The 21,437-nt window shown below is 54.6% G+C and overlaps 1 protein-coding gene across 1 annotated transcript in view; it reads right to left on the reverse strand.

The window, feature by feature from the left end:
* Positions 1 to 20,597, reverse strand: part of TGM2 (transglutaminase 2) — a 31,726-nt gene extending 11,129 nt beyond the window's left edge. The window contains exons 1-8 of the mRNA XM_059706125.1: positions 20,450 to 20,597; positions 16,941 to 17,120; positions 11,414 to 11,656; positions 7,471 to 7,589; positions 5,370 to 5,498; positions 4,207 to 4,384; positions 939 to 1,074; positions 162 to 265 (exon numbers count right to left, since the gene is read on the reverse strand). Coding sequence (XP_059562108.1) covers positions 162 to 265; positions 939 to 1,074; positions 4,207 to 4,384; positions 5,370 to 5,498; positions 7,471 to 7,589; positions 11,414 to 11,656; positions 16,941 to 17,120; positions 20,450 to 20,459 — 1,099 coding nt within the window. The 5' untranslated portion in view covers positions 20,460 to 20,597. The remainder of the gene's footprint in view (positions 1 to 161; positions 266 to 938; positions 1,075 to 4,206; positions 4,385 to 5,369; positions 5,499 to 7,470; positions 7,590 to 11,413; positions 11,657 to 16,940; positions 17,121 to 20,449) is intronic.
* Positions 20,598 to 21,437: the final 840 nt, after the last annotated feature.

Below are 21,437 nucleotides of genomic sequence, written 5' to 3' on the forward strand. Positions count from 1 at the left end.
ACATCAGTGAGCTGCCCACATCAGATGGACCAGTCAGTGACCTTCGGGGTCAGCCAGACTTGGGTTAGAATGCCAGCCCTGTGCTCTCCAGCGGAGGGACTCGAGTAGTGCTCTCTGAGCCTCAGTTTCCTCATCTAGGCAATGAGGACACACCTACCCACCTTCACTCTTCTCCTGGGGCGTGGGGTCGAGGGCCTGCCACCCCTCATACCCCGGCTGCAGGTCGGGCCTGGTCATCCACGACTCCACCCAGCAGTGGAAGTTCCTGTTGGGAAACGAAGCGGAACGTTGGCCAGGACTCACACTCAGGCTTTCATCCCCTCCCCACAGTCCACACTCGCCTCGTCCTCAGCTGGGCCCACCTGGCCCCCTGGCACTCCTCTTTGCTCTTCCCTCTGTGGGCCCCGGCCAGGTGCTCCTGCACTGAGTGTCATTCTCAACGCCTCTCCCACCGCCCGACCCTTTCAGTGGCTCAGCTGAGGTTTCCTCCTAATTTCTCAGCCCCGTCCCTTCTTTTCCAGCCTCTGGAAACAGGCTGTGCCTTGGTTCAGGCCTCATCCCCAGCCGCCTGGACCACACCCCACCTCCGGTCTCTCCCTCCAAACCTGCTCCCAGGTGGTCAGCCTGTCCCGCTCCCAGTTGGGAGCCTTGGGTGAGGTGACAGCCGCTGCCGCTGGAGGCCCAGGCCCCCTGGCCTCCAGAATCCCGACAACGCTACTCCCCGAGGCCATCCACGCCTCGCGCTGACTTTTCTCCTCTTGGCCTTTGCTCATGCTGTTCCCCCTGCCTGGAGAGCCCTCCCCACACCCCGCTTCCCCCTCGTGCAAACTCTGTTCAGATTTGAAACCCAATTCAAATGTGACCTCCTCTGAGAAGCCTTCCCAGATCTCCTCTCCTGGAGACCACAGGGCCCTCCCCCAACCTGGGCCCCACCTCACCAGATCATCTCGCTCTTGTTACCCTCGAACTCCCCGAACTCGTTGCGGAAGTACTCGATGAGCAGGTTGCTGTTCGAGTCATGGGCCGAGTTGTAGTTGGTCACGACTCGGGTGGGGATCCCCAGGCACCGCAGCACTGGGAGGGGGGACACGGCAGAGAGAGGGGTTAGGGATCGGGCTGAGGACCTGAAGACATGCCCATCGGTACCCCAGTGAAGACTGCACCCACTGTCCAAGTGGTGAGGGTGTGTCATCCCCTTACCCAGACAATGGTGCCCACCTTGCTAGTCGCCCCATGCCCACTCTGTACCCCTAGCTAACAGAAGAAACCTCTAAAATGCAAATCTGACATCAACATGCCTCTGCTAAACCTGCAATGGCTCCCCGTGGCCCTTGAGGTCAAGGCCAGACCTCTGGCTGTGGCCCCCTGGCCTTGCAGGCTCTGGCCCCTGACTGCCTCCTGCACACGTTGCTCCAGACACATTGGCCTCCTCACTGCTCCCCCAGCACCCACACTCCCACCAGCCACAGGCATTGGCCTGTGCTGTGCTGTCCTCCAGGAAAGCCACCTCGCTGGGTTTAAATTGCCCCATTGTTTGCATTCATACCAAGACTAGGGATTCATCCCCATGGGTGGGCACGTGAGGGGGCCTTTAATTAGTCCTCTGAGGCAGGGAGGCATCTGTCTTATTTCATATCCCCAGAGCCCAGCGTAGGCCTGGCACAGACTATCTTGTCCAATGAGATGAAGGTGTGGGTGAAGTAGAGAGAGGAGGAGGGAGGGAGGAAGGGAGGAATGAAGGAATGATAGAGATTCAGAGTGGGGGGCAAGCAGTGAAACAGGCAGAAGAGGAAGCAGAGGTCAGAAGTCCTTCCATTCCAGCTCTCGCTGCTTCCAGCTGTGTGACCTGGGGCCAGGCCCTTCACCTCTCTGGGCCTTGTCTCCTCTTCTATAAAATAAGGCCAGGGTGCAGGTGCAGTGTCATCAGATGTGTTGGGACACCGGCATGGACGAGGCGGGCCCTGTATTCACTCCAAAGCACATGGAGAGGAGAGAGCCCCAGGCATGAGTCTTGCCTGAATGGCGGTACTGGGTGCTCCTGACAGATGGAATTATGGGGCTTTTACTTCCCCATCTTTCAGGTGCTTTTTAATGTACATTGTAAAAGCAACACACTCTCAGGGTAGGATAAAGAAAGTAAATAGCTAAAAAAAAAAAAAAAGAAGTGAAGCAAAAAAGCCCTGCCAACATGACCTACAGGACTCTTGTTTCGCTTTTAGTTTTGACCGAGGTTGAATTGCTAAATCAGGGGAGGGGCAAGGATGTGAACTTTGCCTGCCATCAACTAGGGCCCGGGGTTCTGGCCAGATGTGTGGGCGTTGGGAGGCGGAAAGGAGCAGCATGAATCCCCACCTCTTGCCTGGTTCCTGTGCCCTGAGGGCTGGGCAGAGGCCAGACTCGCTGCTGCCTCAGCGAAGGCTGGTGGCCCAAACCTAGCCTTGCCCCACCGTGCCACCAGAATCCTGTCCTCACTGCCCAAGGAGCAAGGTATCATCTCTGTCCCCACGGATGGTGTCTGGGAAGCCTCCATCACAGTCTACGGCCAGGAGGCTTCCCCCAAGTCAAGCACACGTGGTTCCAAGCCCAGCTGTGCCACTCACCACCAGCTGTGTGACCTCGGACAAGACACTTGCCCTCTCTGAGCCTTCATTTCCTCCTCTGAGAGGAGCTAATAATAGTTCTTGTCTGGATGTTGTGATGACTCAGAGAGGTGCTGGGTATGGGCAGTCCAGTTTGCCAGTGCCCAGGGTGGACCAGCAAAGTGTGTCATGGTGCCCTGCAAATGTCTGTCTGCCAGTGTTGGCCAACTCGCAGACACGGAGAAAATGCCCCAGGATCCAGATGAGGAATCACAGCTTCCCCTGACAACCCCCAACCCAAACCTAACCTGAGCCCAAGACAGTGCTAAGGATCCTACAAGCTTCCTGTGAATTGGGTTGGTCACCACTGTCTCCGTTCTACAGGTGAGGAAACTGAGGCTTAGAGGCACCAATTCTCGTGCCCAAGTCCACCCAGGGGCTGGAGGTGGAGCTGGGATCAAACTAGGCAGTAAGACTCCAGCGCCCATGGACCAACCCACCATGTGGCTTCCTGAAGAAATGCCGGGACTGAGGGAGTCAGACAGCCCCTGGTTTGCCTAAGTTTTCCTGGTTCCGTTCCACACCAGGCCTGGGAGGAGGCTGCAAGGACCCTGACGCAGCCTTGGCCCAGGGGAGAGGACAGTCACGGGCAAGATCTGCAGCTAAACCTGCAGGCGGTCACAGCCCCGGGGGAAGCAGGCATCCACAGGGGAGCGCGGGGGCTCAGACCACCGATGGTGGGGTTTCTTCAGGAAACCCTTGGGGTTCTCTGAGCAGGTGTGCCATAGGCCCCTCAGAGGAAAGGGAGCAGGTGGAGGAGGTTTCACGAGAAAGGGGAATTCAGAGGTCACGGGGGCAGACAGTCATGGAGGGGGGGAAATGCGGAAGGAAAAGCAGAGGCAGCCTCGCTGGGAACCGGCGGCGTCAGGCTGTCCCCACCCAGCCTGCTAGAGTGCAGGAAAGTGCAGGGGCTGCTGGGGACCCTTTTCTGGGCCTGCACACTTCAGTGTCTTAGAGTCAGAGAAGCTAGGAACCCAAGATCAGCTCTTAGATTTCCTGAGCCCAATAATAATAATAATGATAATGATAATAATAATAATAATAGTAGTAATGGCAGCAGCACTATGTAAGTATTTGTTGTTATGCATATGAAATAATTTTAAACATTTCACATATGCTAACTCACTTAATCTTTACAACACCCCAGAATAAAGGCACTATTATTACGCCCATTTGAGTTTAGTGATTACTCTTAAGGACACGCATGGTCAGAAGCCCAGCTGGGGTTTGAATTCCACCCTTGACTCCATGTTCCCAACTGGGATGTGATGCTAACCCATTCTCAAAGCGCCATCATCAGCCTAGGTTTGCCTGGCTCCAAAGTCTATATTCTCAACCCTGAGCCCGTGCTGCCTCCCAAATAACATCCCTCATTGTGGGAAAAAGGAACAGAGAGGGGCAGCCACTGGCTCCAGGCCACACAGTACATTGATGGCACTGGTGGCAGAGGTAGGACGAGACCTTGGGTCTCTTGATTCCCACCCCAGGGCTCTCTGCACCCCACTTGCAGGGCTCATGGAGCTGAGAAAAGGTTCCTGGCCCTGCCACCCCGCAGTGTGCAGCTCACCTGTGCAGGCCACAGCAGCGAAGACCCAGCACTGGCCGTACTTGACCTTCTGGAAGCCGTAGTTCTTCCAGCGCCGCAGGATGTCCACACTGCCGATCCAGAACATGGGGCTGATGCCGTCCGCGTAGTTGTTGTCCCAGCGTCCCAGCAACACTCCCTGGTCGTCATTGCAGTTGACCTGCAACCAGCAGGGCATCAGGGGGATCAAGTCTGGGGAGAGGGTGGTGGCTGTGCCAGGTTGAGCACAAGTTCAGCACATAGTAAAAGGCAGGGAAGGGAGTTTCAGGATGAGGGAACAGCAGGTGCGAAGGTACCAAGGTGTGACAGGCTGTGTGGTACAGCAGAGATGGTTGGGGCTGGCAGCCAGGGTGCAGGAAAGAGAAAGGGAAGGCAGGAGGCGGAGAGGGGACAGGCCATGAGGGTGATGCTGGAGATGTGAATGTGTCTACGGGGTGGCACCCTGTGATCTGAGTACAAAGACCAGTTCTGGCTTCTGCCCAGATTGTGTCATTCCCCAACTCCCTTCCCTTGGGGATGAAATCCAGGCTTCTGCGTGGTCTGGCCCCGGCCTAACTCTGCAGCCCCGCCTGCACCCTGCTCCCCCTTGCTCACTCTGCTCCAACACACTGGCCTCCCTTCTGCTCTTCAAACCTGCCCAAGTCGGTACCTAATCAGGGTCTTTGCACAAGCTGAGCTCTCTGTCTGAAAGGCTCTTCTCCTCCCAGTTAGTATATCAGCTCAGGGATCGTCACTTACGGAGGCTCCCCCCTCCCTCGCTGAGGTTAGGCCTGCGGTCAGACACGCTCACACATCTGGGTTCCTTCAGCGCCTGCATCATTATTTATGACTATGCAACTCATTCACATGACATTTTGGTTAATGTCTGTCTTTGCTCACTCTCCCACTGGAACATAAACTCTATGAAGTTAGAGACCACACATGTCTTAAACCCAGCTGTTTCTCCAGTGCCTGGGACATAGCGGCACTTGATAAATATTTGCTGAACGAATGAATTGCTTTGAGGGATCACATGACATTATCCTCATTTGGGTAAATTTTGTCTTTCTAAATACCAGCTCTCTTAGCTGAGACTCACCCGTCCCCTGGGAGCTCCCACTGTGCTCTGCCATGGACCCCTAGGGTGGGCCGTGCTGCTCACTCACCATGGCGCTCACCACCCGGCCCACATAGACCGGGCTGCTGCGGCGGGAGCAGTCACGGCCACTGTTCTTCAGGTGCTTGGGGTTGATGTCCAGGAGCTTCAGGCAGGTGTCCAGGATCTCGTCTTCAAACTGTGTCAGAGGAAACAAAAGGAGGATGAGGGGGGTGAGGAGTCACCTCCTCCAGGAAGTCTGCCTTGAAGCCCAGCAGCTATAGGACCCCTCAGCCTGCCTTACACAGACTGTGATGCCAGCTTCTCCTGGCTGAGGAGGGACTGGGGTGGGACAAAGACTGAGTGTATGAGAAAGGGAAAGGGGGTGTGCCTCCATCCAGGGTCTGACTGGGGGGTCCTGGGGATTTGGAGTAGAGGCCACTGAGTGGGGAGCCCAGTGTCCCTGGGGCTTCTCTACCCTCAGAGTCACCTCAGGCCCTGCCAGTGTCCTTTTGCCCTCTCTGCTCAGCCAAATCTCCTACTTCCCCCAAAACCTGACTCACCCTGCAGAGCGGGTGAGGGCCCCCTCTTCCCCCACCCCGCCCACCCACACTGCTCTGATTGGAACTGATGTAGATTAGAAAGATATAAATCTACTGGTAATCTCGTCACGCCTCTGTTTCTACCATACTCATTGAAATCTAGATTTCCCTTGTAGCCTGCAGGGCCCTGCATGATCTGTGGCTGGGGTTCCCCTCTTACTGCAGGGCCTTTGGACTGGCCATTTCCTTTGCTTGGATGGAACGCTCTTCCTGCCACCCTCTGTATGGCTCACACCTTCTCATCCTTGCAACTCAAATGTTATCTTTATCCAAAGTAGGACTCCCTCCTTGTCACACCCATTGGACCACGGATCTGTCATGTCCGAAGGCTCTTCCGTCTGTCCCCTGCTCCACATCTCTATGGCCTTGTCCCAAACCAGGCCTCATCACAGGTCTCCCTCCACGGCTTGAATCCTTCTGTGGCTCCCTATTGCCATCAGCTTGACATTAAGGCCAGTTTCCAACCTGAACACTGCTGATTTCTCCCACTTCACCTCCTGGGGCTCCTTCATAAGTACGATGCTCCTCAGGCTACAAGACACTTCTTAGGCATAAATTGTCCCGTCTCCAAGCTCTTGCTCATGCAGTTCCCTTTGCCTAGTAGACATGCACCCACCTCCTCCAAAGCCCAGATCACATGGTGCCTATTTCAGGAACTGCCCTGTCCCCTGTGGGCAATTATTCCCTTCCTTTACATCAGGAGGTTGAGGGATCAGGGGTGAGATAGTTCTTGCTTCATGAATTTTCTCAGCAATGTCTCAAGAATTTTTATGGGAGGCTGAATGGTAGAGGAAAACAGCAATGGTTTGGAGAACCAGCCCAGGCTGGCCTGGGAGAATGAGAAACTACATGGAACAGCGATGAGCCATCCAGCTGAGGTCAGACAAGTTCAGCCTAGACAGCCATGCCCTGGCTGACCCAGAGGTTTAAGCCTCTTGGGTTTAGGCTTGTTTGTTATTCGGCAGTAGCTAGCTGATATGTCCAGACCAACAGTTCCCAAAGAATTGACATTAGATCAGAAGCATCAGCATCACCTGAGAACTTGTTAAACATGCAGAATCTCAGCCCACACCCACATCTACTGAATCTGACACTAGGGGTGGGCCCCGTGATGTGTATTTTACACACGTTCCCAGTGATTCTGATGTATATTTAAGCTTGAGGTCCACTGATGTAGATGAAGGCTTAAAGCCCGCTCTCAGCACATGCTGAGCATACAGTAAGTACTCACCAAGTGCTGCCTATTAATTTGACATATGGCCTTGAATGTTCCCCTTCTCTCTCCTGGAATGACTGCCTGCCCACAACTCCTAAAGGCTCCCCTCATTCTTTCCCACCGTGAATATCTGGGGCTGCTGCTCCCATGGCAGGTAGGGAAACCCTTCGCTGTGTGACTTCAGGCCTGGCCTGGACTGTCTCTGAGCCTCCATTTCAGGGACCTTGAATGCTGACAACGTGGGGTGGGCGGCTCTGAGGCCAGATCACACTTTTGCAGCGTGACTGTCTCAGACCCGGAGCCCAGCACACAGTGGGTCTGAGATGGTTGGGAGGGGCAGGGTGAGACCATACCTGCCCAAAGTTCCAAGGGACACCATGGATGTACTTGGCCGAACCCTGGTAGACGAAGCCCTGCTGGGCGAGGACGTACTCCTGCCGCTCTTCCTCGGAGTCCAGGTACACAGCATCCGCTGCGGGTGGGAAGGAGGGGCCTCAGCTCTGGGTCTGGTGAGGCCCAGGGTTCCCGCAGACTTGGCATCGGGGATGCCAATTCCCCAGGGCCAGGTCAGCGTCTCAGAAGCCTTTCTAGCATTTAATCTGAAAAACTACTCATTAATACATAATCCCATGTCAATGACAGAGATTGTGTTATCAGTTAGTGACAACAACGGCGGGCTGCCTTTCATCCAACATTTGTCACGTGCCCGGATTGGTGATAAGCATGTGGTATATAATAACTTGCTTATTCTCCACAAGAGCCCTATGTAGAAGGGATCCATGAAAGCCCCATTTTACAGGTGGAAAAAACTGAGCCTCGAGAATACTTTACGAACGGGAAAACTGATGCTAAAACAAAGGGCAGAGGAGCCTGGGCAGGAGTTGGGAGCCCCTAGCTCTGCTCTCACTTGCTGTGTGGCCCTAGCAGGTCACCTCTCCGGCTCTGCCCACCTCTCATGTTCCCTGTGCATACAATGGGTGGCAGATCTGAAAAGTGCTTCGTAAGCTAAAGCCCGAGCCAGCGTGAGGAAGGAGCACTATTCAGGGTGGAGAGAAAGCCAAGGAGGTGTGTCTGCGGCGCGGGGGGAGGTGGGGTCCCGTCCAGCTCGGGGGTTAGGCACAGCCACCTGGAGCAGGTGGCATCTGATGCCTTACGACGTGCTAAGCAGGGGACCAGAGACAGCCAAGTTGCAGAGGCTGAAAAATGCAGGGCACTTAGTTCCCTGTGACTAGTGAGGACAGACAAGGGGGCGGAGGTAGCCGGGGCCAGAGGGCAGGAGGTCAGATGTCAGGCTGGCCTTTACCATCTCCATGTCACAGGGGAAGAAACGGAGGAAGGGGAACTCCAGAGCCTCGTTATGCCTTTGGTGGGCCCTGGGCATTGCTTCCATTAAAAAAATGTATATATTAAAAATGTATTTCATGCCTGCATTGGTATAAGGATGGATATAGTAATATTATATATTAAGACATATTCTCTGGCCTAAACACTTACTGTTTTCTTTTGATTTTAAAACAATTCACATGTTTTTGTGGGCCCCTGAGGAATGGTGGCCCCAGGCTCTGCCTGAGAAAGCACAGTCGGTGCTCCTGGCACAGCTGGGCTAGAATACAGCGGCCAGGACCCCTCCGGCCCCGGGCTCCACCGGCCCCTCTGCAGTGACCAGCACCCCCGCTCGTACTGCATGGAGCAAGGCAGATGTGGCAATGGCTGAGTGTCTATGTATCCTGCTCTTTGGCTCCGGAAATTGTGCAATACAAATTATCCTTACGATAAGTGAACCATGTGGTTATAAATCAGTTGGCAGTGTGGGAAAAAGAGTGAAAGAGAAAGGAATGCCACAGTGTTTTCCCATTGGAGTGGGCGTATCAGCACCCTGGGTGTCCCCAGCTCAGGTTCCCAGCTCAGGTAAGGGGGGGGCGGGCACTGGGGACAGAAGCCTTGCTTGTAACGGGCACTTGATCCTGTCCATGCTGGAGCTCAGGGACAGGGGGTCCCCTGTCACGGGCGGATCCTGCCCTCTGCCCCAGAGGGAGAACAGTGTCCTCGTCCAGCCCCATCCCACACAGAGCCCAACTTCCTGCTTTCCAATCACCAGGCCCACTGCTTCCTCGAGGCTCTCACCCTGGGATGTGGGTCACTTCTTTAGTCACTGTGCTGCTTGGCTGACCGCCACGCCAGCCCGTGGGCAGGGAGGGGACAGTTCCAGAGGAAGGAGGACATCCCCAGAACCTCGCTCCCTGTTCGCTGGACTCTGAACTCGCACAGTGCTGGCTGGGAGGAGGACACTGCATGGCCCTGCTCCACGGGCTGGGCTGCCAACGGGCTGTAAGCTCCGCAGGTTGTCAGAAATCAAAACAAGCACATGTGCCCGCTTCGGCAGCACATATACTAAAACAAGCACATGGCGGGCTCCAGCAAGGCCGATTCTGTCCTGAGAAACCATCCCATGTGGCCACGAAAGCAAGGGTGCAACACCCTCCCCATGATGAAACCCTGACGTAGGGGACCAGATGAATGAAAGAGCCACATGGACAGGATATGGTCACTCAGGTGCTCAAAAAGAATGAGCTGATGGCCCAGCTGGTGTGGCTCAGTGGTTGAGCATCGACCCATGAACCAGAAGGTCAAGGTTTGATTCCCGGACAGGGCACATGCCCGGGTTGCAGGCTCAATCCCCAGGAGGGGCCGTGCAGGAGGCCGATGATTGATGATTGTCTCTCATCATTGATGTTTCTCTCTCTCTCCCCTTCTCCCTTCCTCTCTCTGAAGTCAATAAAAACACATTAAAAAAATGAGACTAGCCCTGACTGGTTTGGCTCAGCGGCTAGAGTGTCGGCCTGCGGACTCAGCGGTCCCGGGTTCGATTCCGGTCAAGGGCATGTACCTTGGTTGCGGGCACATTCCCAGTGGGGAGTGTACAGGAGGCAGCTGATCGATGTTCCTCTCTCATCGATGTTTCTAACTCTCTATTCCTCTCCCTTCCTCTCTGTAAAAAATAAATAAAATATATTTAAAAAAATGAGTCTCTGTGTGCAGATGAATGTGGAAAGATCCTCAAGACATATTGTAGAAGAAAAACAACCCAGTAGGTTGATGTATTTGTGGGATCCTTTTACATTAAAGGAGACAGAGGAGCTCAATGCGGTGATATCTCCAGGCACATGTGCCCAAATCTAAGGAGATGAGCCCCCATGGTGGCTATGATGGTGTTCCCCAAGGAGGGGTGACAAGGGGTGGCTGTCTCTGCAGTGCTTGAGGTTTTATAAAGAGGACCATCTCCTGTCTTACTGTTATAATGAGAAATAAAAGCCAAAGTATGTAAGAGAAAATAAAACATCTTTCTGCTCAAATATGTTATCAAATACCCCCAAATGGAGAAGAAAAAAACATAAAGCAATGGCCTGTAAGAAGCTGGTTATCTGACTCTGGAGAGACCAGGATTTCTGTCCTGGGCCGAGACTTTGAGGGGAGACACCAGTTCCTGGGCTGAGACCCACCCACAAGGCCTCCCTCTCTGCCTTGCTGTGTAGGAGCAGGAAGGAAACCCAGCCGACTGCCTTGTTAGTCAGATGGGGAAACTGAGGCCCAAGAGGCGTTGTGGCAGCCCCTGCCTCCTCCCATCTGCTCAAGTTGGCCTCGGTCCTCCTGAGTGTCCCCTCCGACTCCCCAGCTTCGTCCAGTCGGGTCCACTTACTGAAGGAGCTGCCAAAAGCCCCCTCACTTCTCTGAGCCTCAGTTTCCTGCCTGTGACATGAGGCCGCTGACCTCTCCCCCAGCGCTGGTTGAGAGGAATTATTGAGAGCGTGTGTGGGGAGACACTTAGATAAAACTGCTCCTGCCCCCCTCTCCTGGCTACTCCACCCCACCACCTCCCTCGGTTTCCCCTCCTCTTACCGGTCTGGTGAGGTTTAAAACAGAGCCCCGTGAAACAGTACCAGGTGGGAGCCATGGGCACCCCATTCCTGAGTGGAGCTTCAGGACCCGGCCACCTCCACGCCCAGCTCACAGTGCCATGGGGACATGCAGACAAGACATGGGCTAAGACCGCTTGGTGGCTGTGAGGCTTTGGCAAGTCATTGTGCTTCTGTGAGCCTGTCTCCTCCTCTCTACATGGGAATAAGAGGAGTCCTCACATCGCAGGGTCTGGGGAAGCTGAGCACGGAGCTGCACAGGGTGGGCCTCACTCAGTCCACCTTGATGTCTCTTCTGCCCCATCTCCCACCCTCAGTAGCTCCCATGGGTGGGTCTGGCCCTGCCCACCTCCCACCTGCCCATGGATGGAGTGCACCTCACCTGGGCACCAGGGGTTGAAGAGCAGGGTGAAGTTGCCCAGCATGAAGCTGGAGCCCTGGTAGCCGGTGGAGGCCTCCATGCTGAGGCGGTATAGGCCGATGGGGGCGTGAGCTGGGGCAATGAGCTGCAGCGAGAGTTCACTGTCCTGCTGGTCTAACACCGAGGCCGTCCAGGCACCCTCCTCCACAGCATCGGACAGCGGGAAGCGGGCCTTGGTCCCCGCCTCCTGGCTGGGTGCTGGGCCTGTGGAAGGAGAAAGCAGGGGCCATGAGCCAGGGGTGGGCAGGGAGGGAGGGAGTCAGGGCTGGCAGGGGCCTGGCACACGCCAGGGGTCCTTGGGCCTGGATTCAAGGCCTAGTTATGCCACTAACCATGGAGAGAACTTTGGCAGGAGATTTCATCGCCCCGAACCTTGGTTTTCCCATCTGTAAAATGGGGATCAAACCCCCCGCTTGGAGGGTGGTTTTGTAGGAATGCGTGACAAGCTGTAGACAGATTCCTCCTGGGAGAGGGGTCAGTGCAGCCTGGGGCAGGGTCTGTCACGCTGCTCTGGGCTGGCATGGCTTTGGACAAGCCCATCCCCCTCTCCTTTTGCCTGCCTGCAGCAGGGACAGGAATTGGGTAGGTGCTCCCGGGGGCCCGCCTGTCCTGCCGAGTTCCTTTACCCACTGACGTCCTTCTTCCCTTTCAGGAAAAGAAACCCAGGCTCCGAAGAGGATGGGACAGGGTCCCCGGTGGCCCCTCCAGCCTTTGGCCTCTGGATCTCCATGACAGCTCCGAGGAGTGCTCACAGCCGTCTCTCACCTGCCCATCGCCCTTTGCACTTTATGAAATGCCTGGGCACTCCCAGCTTCCCCTAGGCCCCCTTGAGGGGGGAAACTGAGGCTACCCCAGGGTCAGAAATCAAAGCAAGTATGCACGTGCCCGCTGTGTGCTTGACTCAGTATCCCTGGGCAGGGTCGGCATCCAAGCCCAGGTTCCTGGGCTCTGGCTGTCCCCTCGGCACCTCTCATTCCCAGAGGATGCTCCCTGGGGTGTGTGTGTGTGTGGGGGGGGGGGGGGTCTCGAGGCTCAGGGAGGCAGAGGGGCTGCCTCAAATAGCTGCTTTTTCAGGTGGAGGGGAGGGCCTGGCCCATGCAGGCAGGACTGAGTCATGGGGAGGGCGAGGGCGGCCGGTCTCCCTTTCTGGACTTGGGTGGCGGAAAAGAGAAACAGAACCTTCTCTGCTGGACTGGGCAGCTGCCCAGGAAGGTTTATTTTTAATCGTCCACCCTCTCCCTGCAGCCCAGCCCACTGCTGCTGACAATACGGGGCCTGCTCACTGAGGGGCTCCCTCCCGACACCCAGCCACCATCCACACCCAGGCCCAAATATAATCATGAACTAACAGGCCTGACACTGGCCTCCGGGACCCTGTCTGGGTGCCAGGAGTCAGCTGTGAGCCTTTAAACGCTCCCAGGCGTCCACAGTAGGCTTTTGAGGGAAGAGTCCAGCAGTACTGGGGCCCGAGAACCTATCTGGTTCTGGCTCCCCCACTCAGGCCCTGAGGCTGTGTGACCTGAGCTAAGTCACCAGGCTTCTCTAATCTGTAATTTTCTCATCAGAGAAGAAAATAGGTTTAGACCGCATGCCTGGGAGGGCCTGATTCCAGGTCTGAAACTGGCTCTGTAACCTTGGACAGCTATGTAGCTTCTCTGTGACTCGGTCTCTTCGTCTGTAAAATGGAGCCAATTGCACTACCTCTTCACAAAGTCAGCCTGAAGCTTAAAGAAGATGAGGCATGTGAAGTGTCTCCAAAGGGGCCTGGCACATAGTAAGTGCACAATAAATAAAAGTTACTGTGCATTGTCGCCTCCACCTCCTCACACTCTTTAGAGCAGCCGTGGGCAAACTACGGCCCGCGGGCCGGATCCGGCCCATTTGAAATGAATAAAACTAAAAAAAAATAAAAAGACCGTACCCTTTTATGTAATGATGTTTACTTTGAATTTATATTAGTTCACACAAACACTCCATCCATGCTTTTGTTCCGGCCCTCCGGTCCAGTTTAAGAACCCATTGTGGCCCTCGAGCCAAAAAGTTTGCCCACCCCTGCTTTAGAGGATTCAGTGAGAGTTTATAGAAGGCGTTTAAGACAGTGACTAGGAAGTAGTAATTACACAGAAATGTGAGCTATCTTCAGTATCATCAAAAGGGACCATTAAAGCCCAGCTGGCATGGCTCAGGGTTGACCGTTGACCTGTGAACCAGGAGGGCACAGTTCGATTTCCGATCAGGACACATGCCCAGGTTTCGGGCTCGATCCCCAGTGTGGGGCATGCAGGAGGCAGCCCATCAATGATTCTCTCTCATCATTGATGTTTCTCTTTCTCCCTCTCTCCCTTCCTCCCTGAAATCAATATATATATATATATATATATATATATCCCTAGAGTGCTGGGGAGGGCGATCGCTCTCCTCCTGTCTTTCGCCAAAAGTGCCGGGAGTGCTACCAAAGCTTCGAAATGGCGTCCAGTTCTAAGTCTGCTTTTATTAGTGATGATGATATTGCTAAATATGTCCATGTAGTAAAGGTTTCCTTAAGTTTTTGAATATGTAACTTCATTTACTTGCGATTCATAATTTTTTTCCTAAACTGCTGTAAAATCAGCAAAAATGCCTTGGCAATTTTAGCATAGTTCTTAGGATATTGGTTGGCACTCAAAGGGTTAAGGGGGACCATTAAAAATCAGCATTCTCAGGCCATATAACATTTTGGAGACTGGAGTAAAATGAAAACTGAAGCAAGAGGGGTAAAGTTGGGGTGACCCCATGTTCCAGTTTGCCGGGAAAGTCCCGGTCTATGCCTGTAGTCCTAGTATAATTATTAATGGCATCCCTTTCACTCTCAGAATTGTCCCTGTTTGGAAGATCAATGATCTGGTCACCACGGTTACAACCTGGGCCAGGTCCCATAGCCACAGTCACTATTGACATACCAGCCTCAGGGAAAGGTCAGGAAACACACTTCCCTTTCTCTCTGTCCCAGGACAACGGAGCACCTAGGTGTGCCCCCCCACCCCGTACCCGCCCGCCCCCCCCCCCTTACCCCCACACACAAACATGGCCCTTTCTTCCAAGGGGCCTGGAGGGGGGGATGAGGACAGGCTGTCCCCCGGCCTCACCGTGGCTCATGTAAACTGGCTTTGAAAGTTCCTGGGTTGCGGTTCCACACTGCACTCTTGTGGGGCCAAAGACACTGCAGGGACCCCCTGGGCCTAAATGGCTCTGGGGACCTGAGGGTCCTGGGCACTACCCCAGACCAGGGTGGCAGGAGGCCAGGTGTGGTGGCTGAGGGGAACCGCCCAGAGCAGAGCCTTCTATTGGCCTCATAAGAGCTCTTTTCACTCCTGGCTGGCCTCACTCCCACCCCACTCACCCTCACGCCCTGGCCCTCCCTTGGAGGGAGCGTGGCTTTAATCTGGTAACAAAGGTGGTATTTGTCTCCTGCGGTCTGTACCCCATAACAGAGCCTGTCAGGTCTCGGACTGTCTGGGTGGAACACGCAGCCCTGGGGGGTGTATGGGGTCAGGCCACACACTTCATTCCATGGGTGACTTGGCCAGCGATCTGCCCTCTCTGGGCTTCAGTTTCCCTGAAGAGGTAGGACAGGAAGATCCCAGCGAGAATGTTCCAACATTCTAGGGTGCCCAGGGGCTGGGCGCTGACCTCAGCCAGGCCAGGAGGTGGGAGGCCTGGCTTCCTTCTATTGTCCTTCAGGGCTCCCCGGCCCCAGGGAGGGTCTCAGTTGCTCAGACAGGGGAAGCTGTGTGCATCCAGAGAGACTGTGACCTCCGTCCGCGGCCGCCCGCAGGGGCTGTGGAAGTGGCCAGGGCAGGTTGGCTACCGTTTGAGGTAATTTGGCCAAGACTGGAGAACAGAGATTAGTTGTTGGGGTGGGAAGGCTGGTTACCTTCAGAACCCTGAACTTGAAATCCTAACTACCTAACACTTAGATAATTGAGGAGAAAGAAAGGGGACACCTTGAAAAAGAAAGAAGAAAAAAAGGAAGGGGGAAGTCACAGGCTGCCAGGCTGGTAGTTGTCTACCGTTCCATTTCACAGAGGAATACACTGAGGCCTGGCAGGCACTTGAAGGTAACTGCTATGGGGTCACAGTGATGAGAAACTTCAACTCTAGGGTTGGGTTTGAGTTTTCTTTTCTCATAGACACCGTGTGACCCGTGCAAGTAACGTGACCTTTCTGAGCCTCAATGTTCCCATCTGTAAAATGGGGCTCCTTATGCTTCCGAGATGGGGGGATTTAGAATGGGCATGCAAACAGTAGGTGCTCCATAGATGTGATTTTCATCATTCTACGCTTGACTCTTCTCAGAGCACCACTGTCACGTACTCCAACCTGCTACTTTACAGAAGGGGAACTGAAGCTAGAAAGATCAGCGACTAGCTGGAGGCCCCTTTGTTAGAAAGGGCCCCATAGGTGCTGGGTGTGTGGGGGTGACTTTGGGTAGTGGGTGTGCTCCTGCCCAAAGCGGAAGGGGAGGGAGGAAAGGGATGAAGGGGATATCCGTGGCCAGCCTGCAGGCGCTGTGATAAGCCTTATCAAATGGCCTCCCAGGTAAATAAATACAGGCCTCAGCCAGGTGGGTGCAGCTAGTTCCTGCCCGCTGCTCTGCCTGCCCTCAGTGACCTCAGAAAGAGCTGCTCTTTCCCACCCTTGGGCCAGAGTCCCAACCAGGTGGCCTCTCGATGACCTCAAAGGAGTGGTTCCCACTGGAAACCAAAGCAGCGGATTCGGCATTCAAAGCCACTTTCCCAGGAATGGGCATGGGCATCTGGGGATGGGATGGCTGGGGTCTCGATGTCCCTTTACCCATCGCTGGAGACCCTGGAGCAAGATCAGCAACAGCCACTAATGTCAACAGGGCACTCCCCCAAGTAAGGCCCTTCTCACTTAACCACCCTTCACCATGACTGCTTTTCACACGATAACTCAGGCTCAGAGAGGCTAAGCAACTCACCCCAGGTCACACAGCAGGTAGGCAGCCCCGTCTGCACCAGAACCCAGGCCTGTCCATGCAGCCCTGAGCCCGAAGCAGCCTCCCTAGGGCTGGAGCCAGCTGGGTTCTTTCCAGCACCCAGACCTCATTTGGGCCTCATTTGGGTCTGATCCCAGAGGCCTGGGCGGGTTGCGTGGATTTTGGGAAGCAGCTATTGATAAGAGCTGGAAAGCTGTTTTGATGTGGGAATGAGCACAAAAGATCTTGACCCCAACCCTGATGATAACAGGTGTTTAGGAACCAAGGTGTCCAGAAGCACAGACTTGTTTACAAAGCTGCGTGTCCTTGGGTGAAGTCTCTCAACTTTCTGCACCTCAGTTCCCTCATCTGGGAAACGGGGCTAGTGGCTGCTGGGGATTTTCCAGGGGGGCAAAGAGGAATGGAGTCACCGGCTCCACCGCCTGTCAGGGGACAAGCGAATCACAGAACAGGACAAGTTCAGGCTGCAGGGGGTGTGAAGGCACTTACCAGTTGAGACACTGAAGGTGAGGCGGTCCACACTGGCCTCATAGCTTCTGCCCTGAAAATGCAGCGTTAGCCGAAAGTACTGGCCCCGCCGTACCACCAGCCTCTCCCGGCACAGGTCTGCCGTGTGGTGGTCACGACCATTGGCCTCCAGCTCCAGGTCCCATTTCTCCACATTCAGATCTACGGAGACAATGAGGGGCATGAGTCCGGGCGGCATCCCTCGGCCAGCTACCACCCCCTACCATGCTCCTTCGCTTAGTACAGTGTCTGGTGCATAATAAATGATTAGTAAACTCCAGCTATTCTGTCATTATTGGGTGTTTTTGTTGTTGTTATTGGAGTGTGTCTCTGTGTGTGTGTGTTTTGTTGTTAAAGCAAGGGCAGTATTTGGGATAGGTTAATTACGCAGGCTTGCCTTTTAGTTTCAATTTTCAATTTTCAATTTATAGGAAATACAGAGGGCTGAGGAAGTTTTTAAACAAAGAACCAGGACACAACAACATTCACACTGAGGGAAACAAAAGGCAATGTCCTTGGTTTCTTTAACAAATAAAAATGGGGGGGGGGAGTTAAAGGGAGAACCTATAGATTATGAGGAATTTAAGAGACATTCCAACCGTTGCGCTATCAGATTAAAAAAACACACAACTACTTAAAACAGTTATTACATGTACGAGACAACTGGAAATTTGAATACTAATGGAATAATGGTGATGTTAAGGAATTTTTGTTCATTTGTTTACATCTAAAAAAAGAGGCCTTATCCTTTAGAGACATATATTGAAATATTTACAAATGAAACGATGCTTTCGAATAGCAGGGAGGCGGCCAGACAAGGGTGCAGGAGGCAGGAGCAATTATAGGCTAGTGGCAGTTGAGACTGATGAGAACAAGCACATTTGCTATGCCATTCTCTCCACTTAAAAAAATGTTTTCATTGATTTCAGAGAGAGGAAGGGAGAAGGAGAGAGATAGAAATGTCAGTGATGAAAGAGAATCATCAATCCATCAGCTGCCTCCTGCACGCCCCCTCCTGGGAACTGAGCCCGCAACCTCCTCGGCACGTGCCCTGACCTGGACTCGAATTGTGACCTTCTGGTTCATAGGTCGACGTTCAACCACTAAGCCACACCAGCAGGGCTCTCTATACTTTTATGTTTGCTCAATATTCTCCATAATACAAGGTTTTTAAAATGATGGGGATTTTGGAGTCTTCTGGGTCTAGGTTTCAGTTCTGTTGTGCAGCTGTGTGACCCTGGACAGGTGTCTCTCCCTCTCTGTGCCCTCTTCGCTCAAGCCTCAAAGGGCTGCAGTGAGTTCTAGCAGAGGCTGTTGGGGATGTTGGGACACCCTTTCCCCAGGGCTTAGCTCAGGACAGGAGCTGACGACCAGGCAGGGGTAGGGGTGCTGGGATGGGTGGGGGTCTGAGGGAAGCACAAACTTCATAAACCTTGGCAAGCTCAAGGTCAAGATTGGGAAGCCCACAGGGTGGGGGAAGAGGGCAAGACAGACTCTCAGAGTTGTGGGGCCCTTGGGAAGTATGTGGCCAACTGAGGCCCAAGGGTGGGGATTTGCCCAAAGTCACCCTGCACGTCAGTCCTTCCGCTGGGACACCAATCCAGGCCTCCTGCCTCCTGCCATGGAATATCCCAAAAGTGAGGTGCGAAGTGCCCAGCGACCGCAGAGGTAGGCATTATGTGGCCCCAGGTCCCACGGCACATGGCAGCGCTGGGATTTGAGTCCAGGGCTGTAGATTCTGGAGCCTGCACTAGTAGCCACCTCGCTCACAGCTCAGGGTTTGTTCTCCATCTTCCCGCCTCTCCCCCCTTCCCCTCTTCCACTGTGTCCTGTGTTATTCTCCCGCCAGGGAGGGGACACCGGGAGGCCCAGCCCCTGTAACCACTGCGGGAGAGACCTCCACCAGGAGCAGAACTTCCGCTGGCCTGCTTAGCAGGAGAGAGAGCACTGCTGTCCCCCTCCGGGAGATAGCCAGTCCCTGCTCTGAGGCTATTGTCTGGAGAAGGATTTCCAAAAGTCATGCCCAGCTTAAAGGGGTAGAAACCCGAGGGTCTGAAATCACAGGATGTCTGCACGAAGGAAGGAACCAAGGCCTTCCAGCCCGGGGGACGCCTGTAGGAAGTGGCCCCTCGGGCATCGGGGTGGGAGGCTCATCATAACTGTCACCTCCAAGGCCACCGAGCCCCACTCTTGGGGATGAGGATACGGAGCTGCACTAGGGACAAGGGTCACCTTAGCGACATGCCACAGCCGGTCCTGAGTTGGTTTTCCTTCCCACACCCTGGGAGCTGCGTCCCAGAGAAGGACCTGAGATCTCACAGCAGGTCAGGCAGGTTCATGGTTCCTCCCACTCATCTCTGCCCCAAATGGCCCCTGGCCCTGTCCACATTCCCCTCCCCCAGCTCCCTCCCGGACTGCAGTGTGCAGGGGTCATTTCAAATGGAGACCCGACCCAAGGGCCCGTCGGGATGCTGGGTCCAGCAGCATTACTGCAGGGACCTCCTCCACTGTAGAAATCCCCTCCCCTGGCATGTGGCATGGTAGCACTGCGTGTGTGTGTGTGTGTGTGTGTGTGTGTGTGTGTGTGTGTGTGTAGGCAGGTGGGAAATTAATTGAGCCCCTTTTCCACTCCTCTCAGGCCTCATAGATGTACCAAGGGCCGGCATTACACCCATAGTTTACAGAAGGGAGCCCTGGCCGGGTAGCTCCATTGGTTAGAGCATTGTCCCAATACGCCAAGGTTGCGGGTTCAATTACTGGTCAGGGCACATATAAGAATCAACCAATGAAGGTATCAATAAGTGGAGCAACAAATCCAGGCTCTCTCTCTCTCTTTCTCTCTCTCTCTCTCTCTCTCTCTCTCTCTCTCTCATCAATATTTTTAAAAGAACAGTTTATAGAAGGGGAAACTGAGACTCAACAAGTGGCCGAAGACTAGGGTTGCAGAACTTGAGAGCCAGAGGGACCTAAGGCCATCCTGCTCTCAGCCCACTCCCCACAGGATGCTGGAACCTCCTCTCTGGCCCTAGCCAGGGTCAGCTTGCACACCGCCCGGGCCAGCAGGCACGCCTCCTCGCAGCTGGCAGGGTCTACCCAAAGCTAAGTGTTCTGAGGCCAGGCCAATAGCCCCTGCACAGCCTTATGCCACTTGACACACAGCAGGACCCAGCCCAACTAACTGACTGAGGACAGGAACAATGCCCACTACACAGCACTTTACAGGTCCCACATGCCTTCATGTTCCATTGCCTCATCTGGCCCAGGCAGCCAGGGGTCAATGACTATGCCCTGGGGATGGGAAAACTGAGGCCCCAAGCCCAGCCAGGACTGGGAGCCAGGCAGCCCTCACCCAGCCCAGACCTCATGTTGCTCTCCAAGATTTGAGCCCCAGCCTGTCCTGACCCCGGGTGCACTGGCTTAGCACTGAGACCAGGGAGCGACAGCCGGGCACAGGGCTCCTGAGGAGCGGCAGCCCTGACCCTAATACTCACCCTCGGCCATGGTCAGGGTGGCAGTGTCTCCTGGGACTGGTGGCAGGACCCTCCGGTGTGGACCACTGGCAGCCGCTGTGGAGGAGGCTGAGCACAGGGAACTTATAGCCCGCTCGGGGGCCGGGCCGGGGGCGGGGCCGAGCGGGAAGGCGGGGACCTGGTGAGGCTGCTATTGCCCAGTCTGGGCCCACGCTCTGGGCTGGCCGCTCTGGGCTGGCCAGCGGTGCAGGAGCCCTAGAGGGAGGAGGGAACGGTGGCCAGGCAAGGGCTCCCCCTGGGGGAGCAGACAGTGCAGGGCTGGGACAGCAAAGACACACAATTAAATCAGGACACAGACACATCTGGACCCACAGTGTCAGACCTTGGGTAGCAGACACCTGGACAGAAAAATACACATATACAGATACAGACTCATGTGGAGCCCACACAGTCACAGACACACTCCTACACATACAACAGACAAACCTGGACATGCAGTGACATGGACACAAAATCAGGTTAAAAGCATGGAGACATGCCAGGACAGAGACACGGGCAGACACACAGGTACCCACCAGGAGCCACATACAAATACACAGGTGTCCAGATGCACCCAGCTCACAGACACACACAGACACCAACATGCCATCAGATATGGACACAAAAGCAGATTGGGGCATCCACAGGTATGCAGATGCTCAGAGACGGTCACACATGCAGACACAGCCTCGGGTACAGATGCAGACATACCCACAGAGACAGGCACGCCTCTTCCTGGAGCAAAACCCAGGTAGTCTGCCCATCTCACCCATCCCTCAGATGATAGATCTAATCTATCCACCCATCCATTGCCCACCCATTTATCTAGCCATCCACTCACCCAGCCGTCCACTCACCCCTATCTGCTTCCCATCCTCCCTCCATTCCCATTCACTATCATCCCTGCAGGCCCACCGTGTGCCAGAAGGAAACAAAGAAAACTCTCCAGGAACTCAACCTCGGGCCCTTC

This window comes from Myotis daubentonii, chromosome 8 (genome assembly GCF_963259705.1).
Source record: "Myotis daubentonii chromosome 8, mMyoDau2.1, whole genome shotgun sequence".
Lineage (NCBI taxonomy): Eukaryota > Metazoa > Chordata > Mammalia > Chiroptera > Vespertilionidae > Myotis > Myotis daubentonii.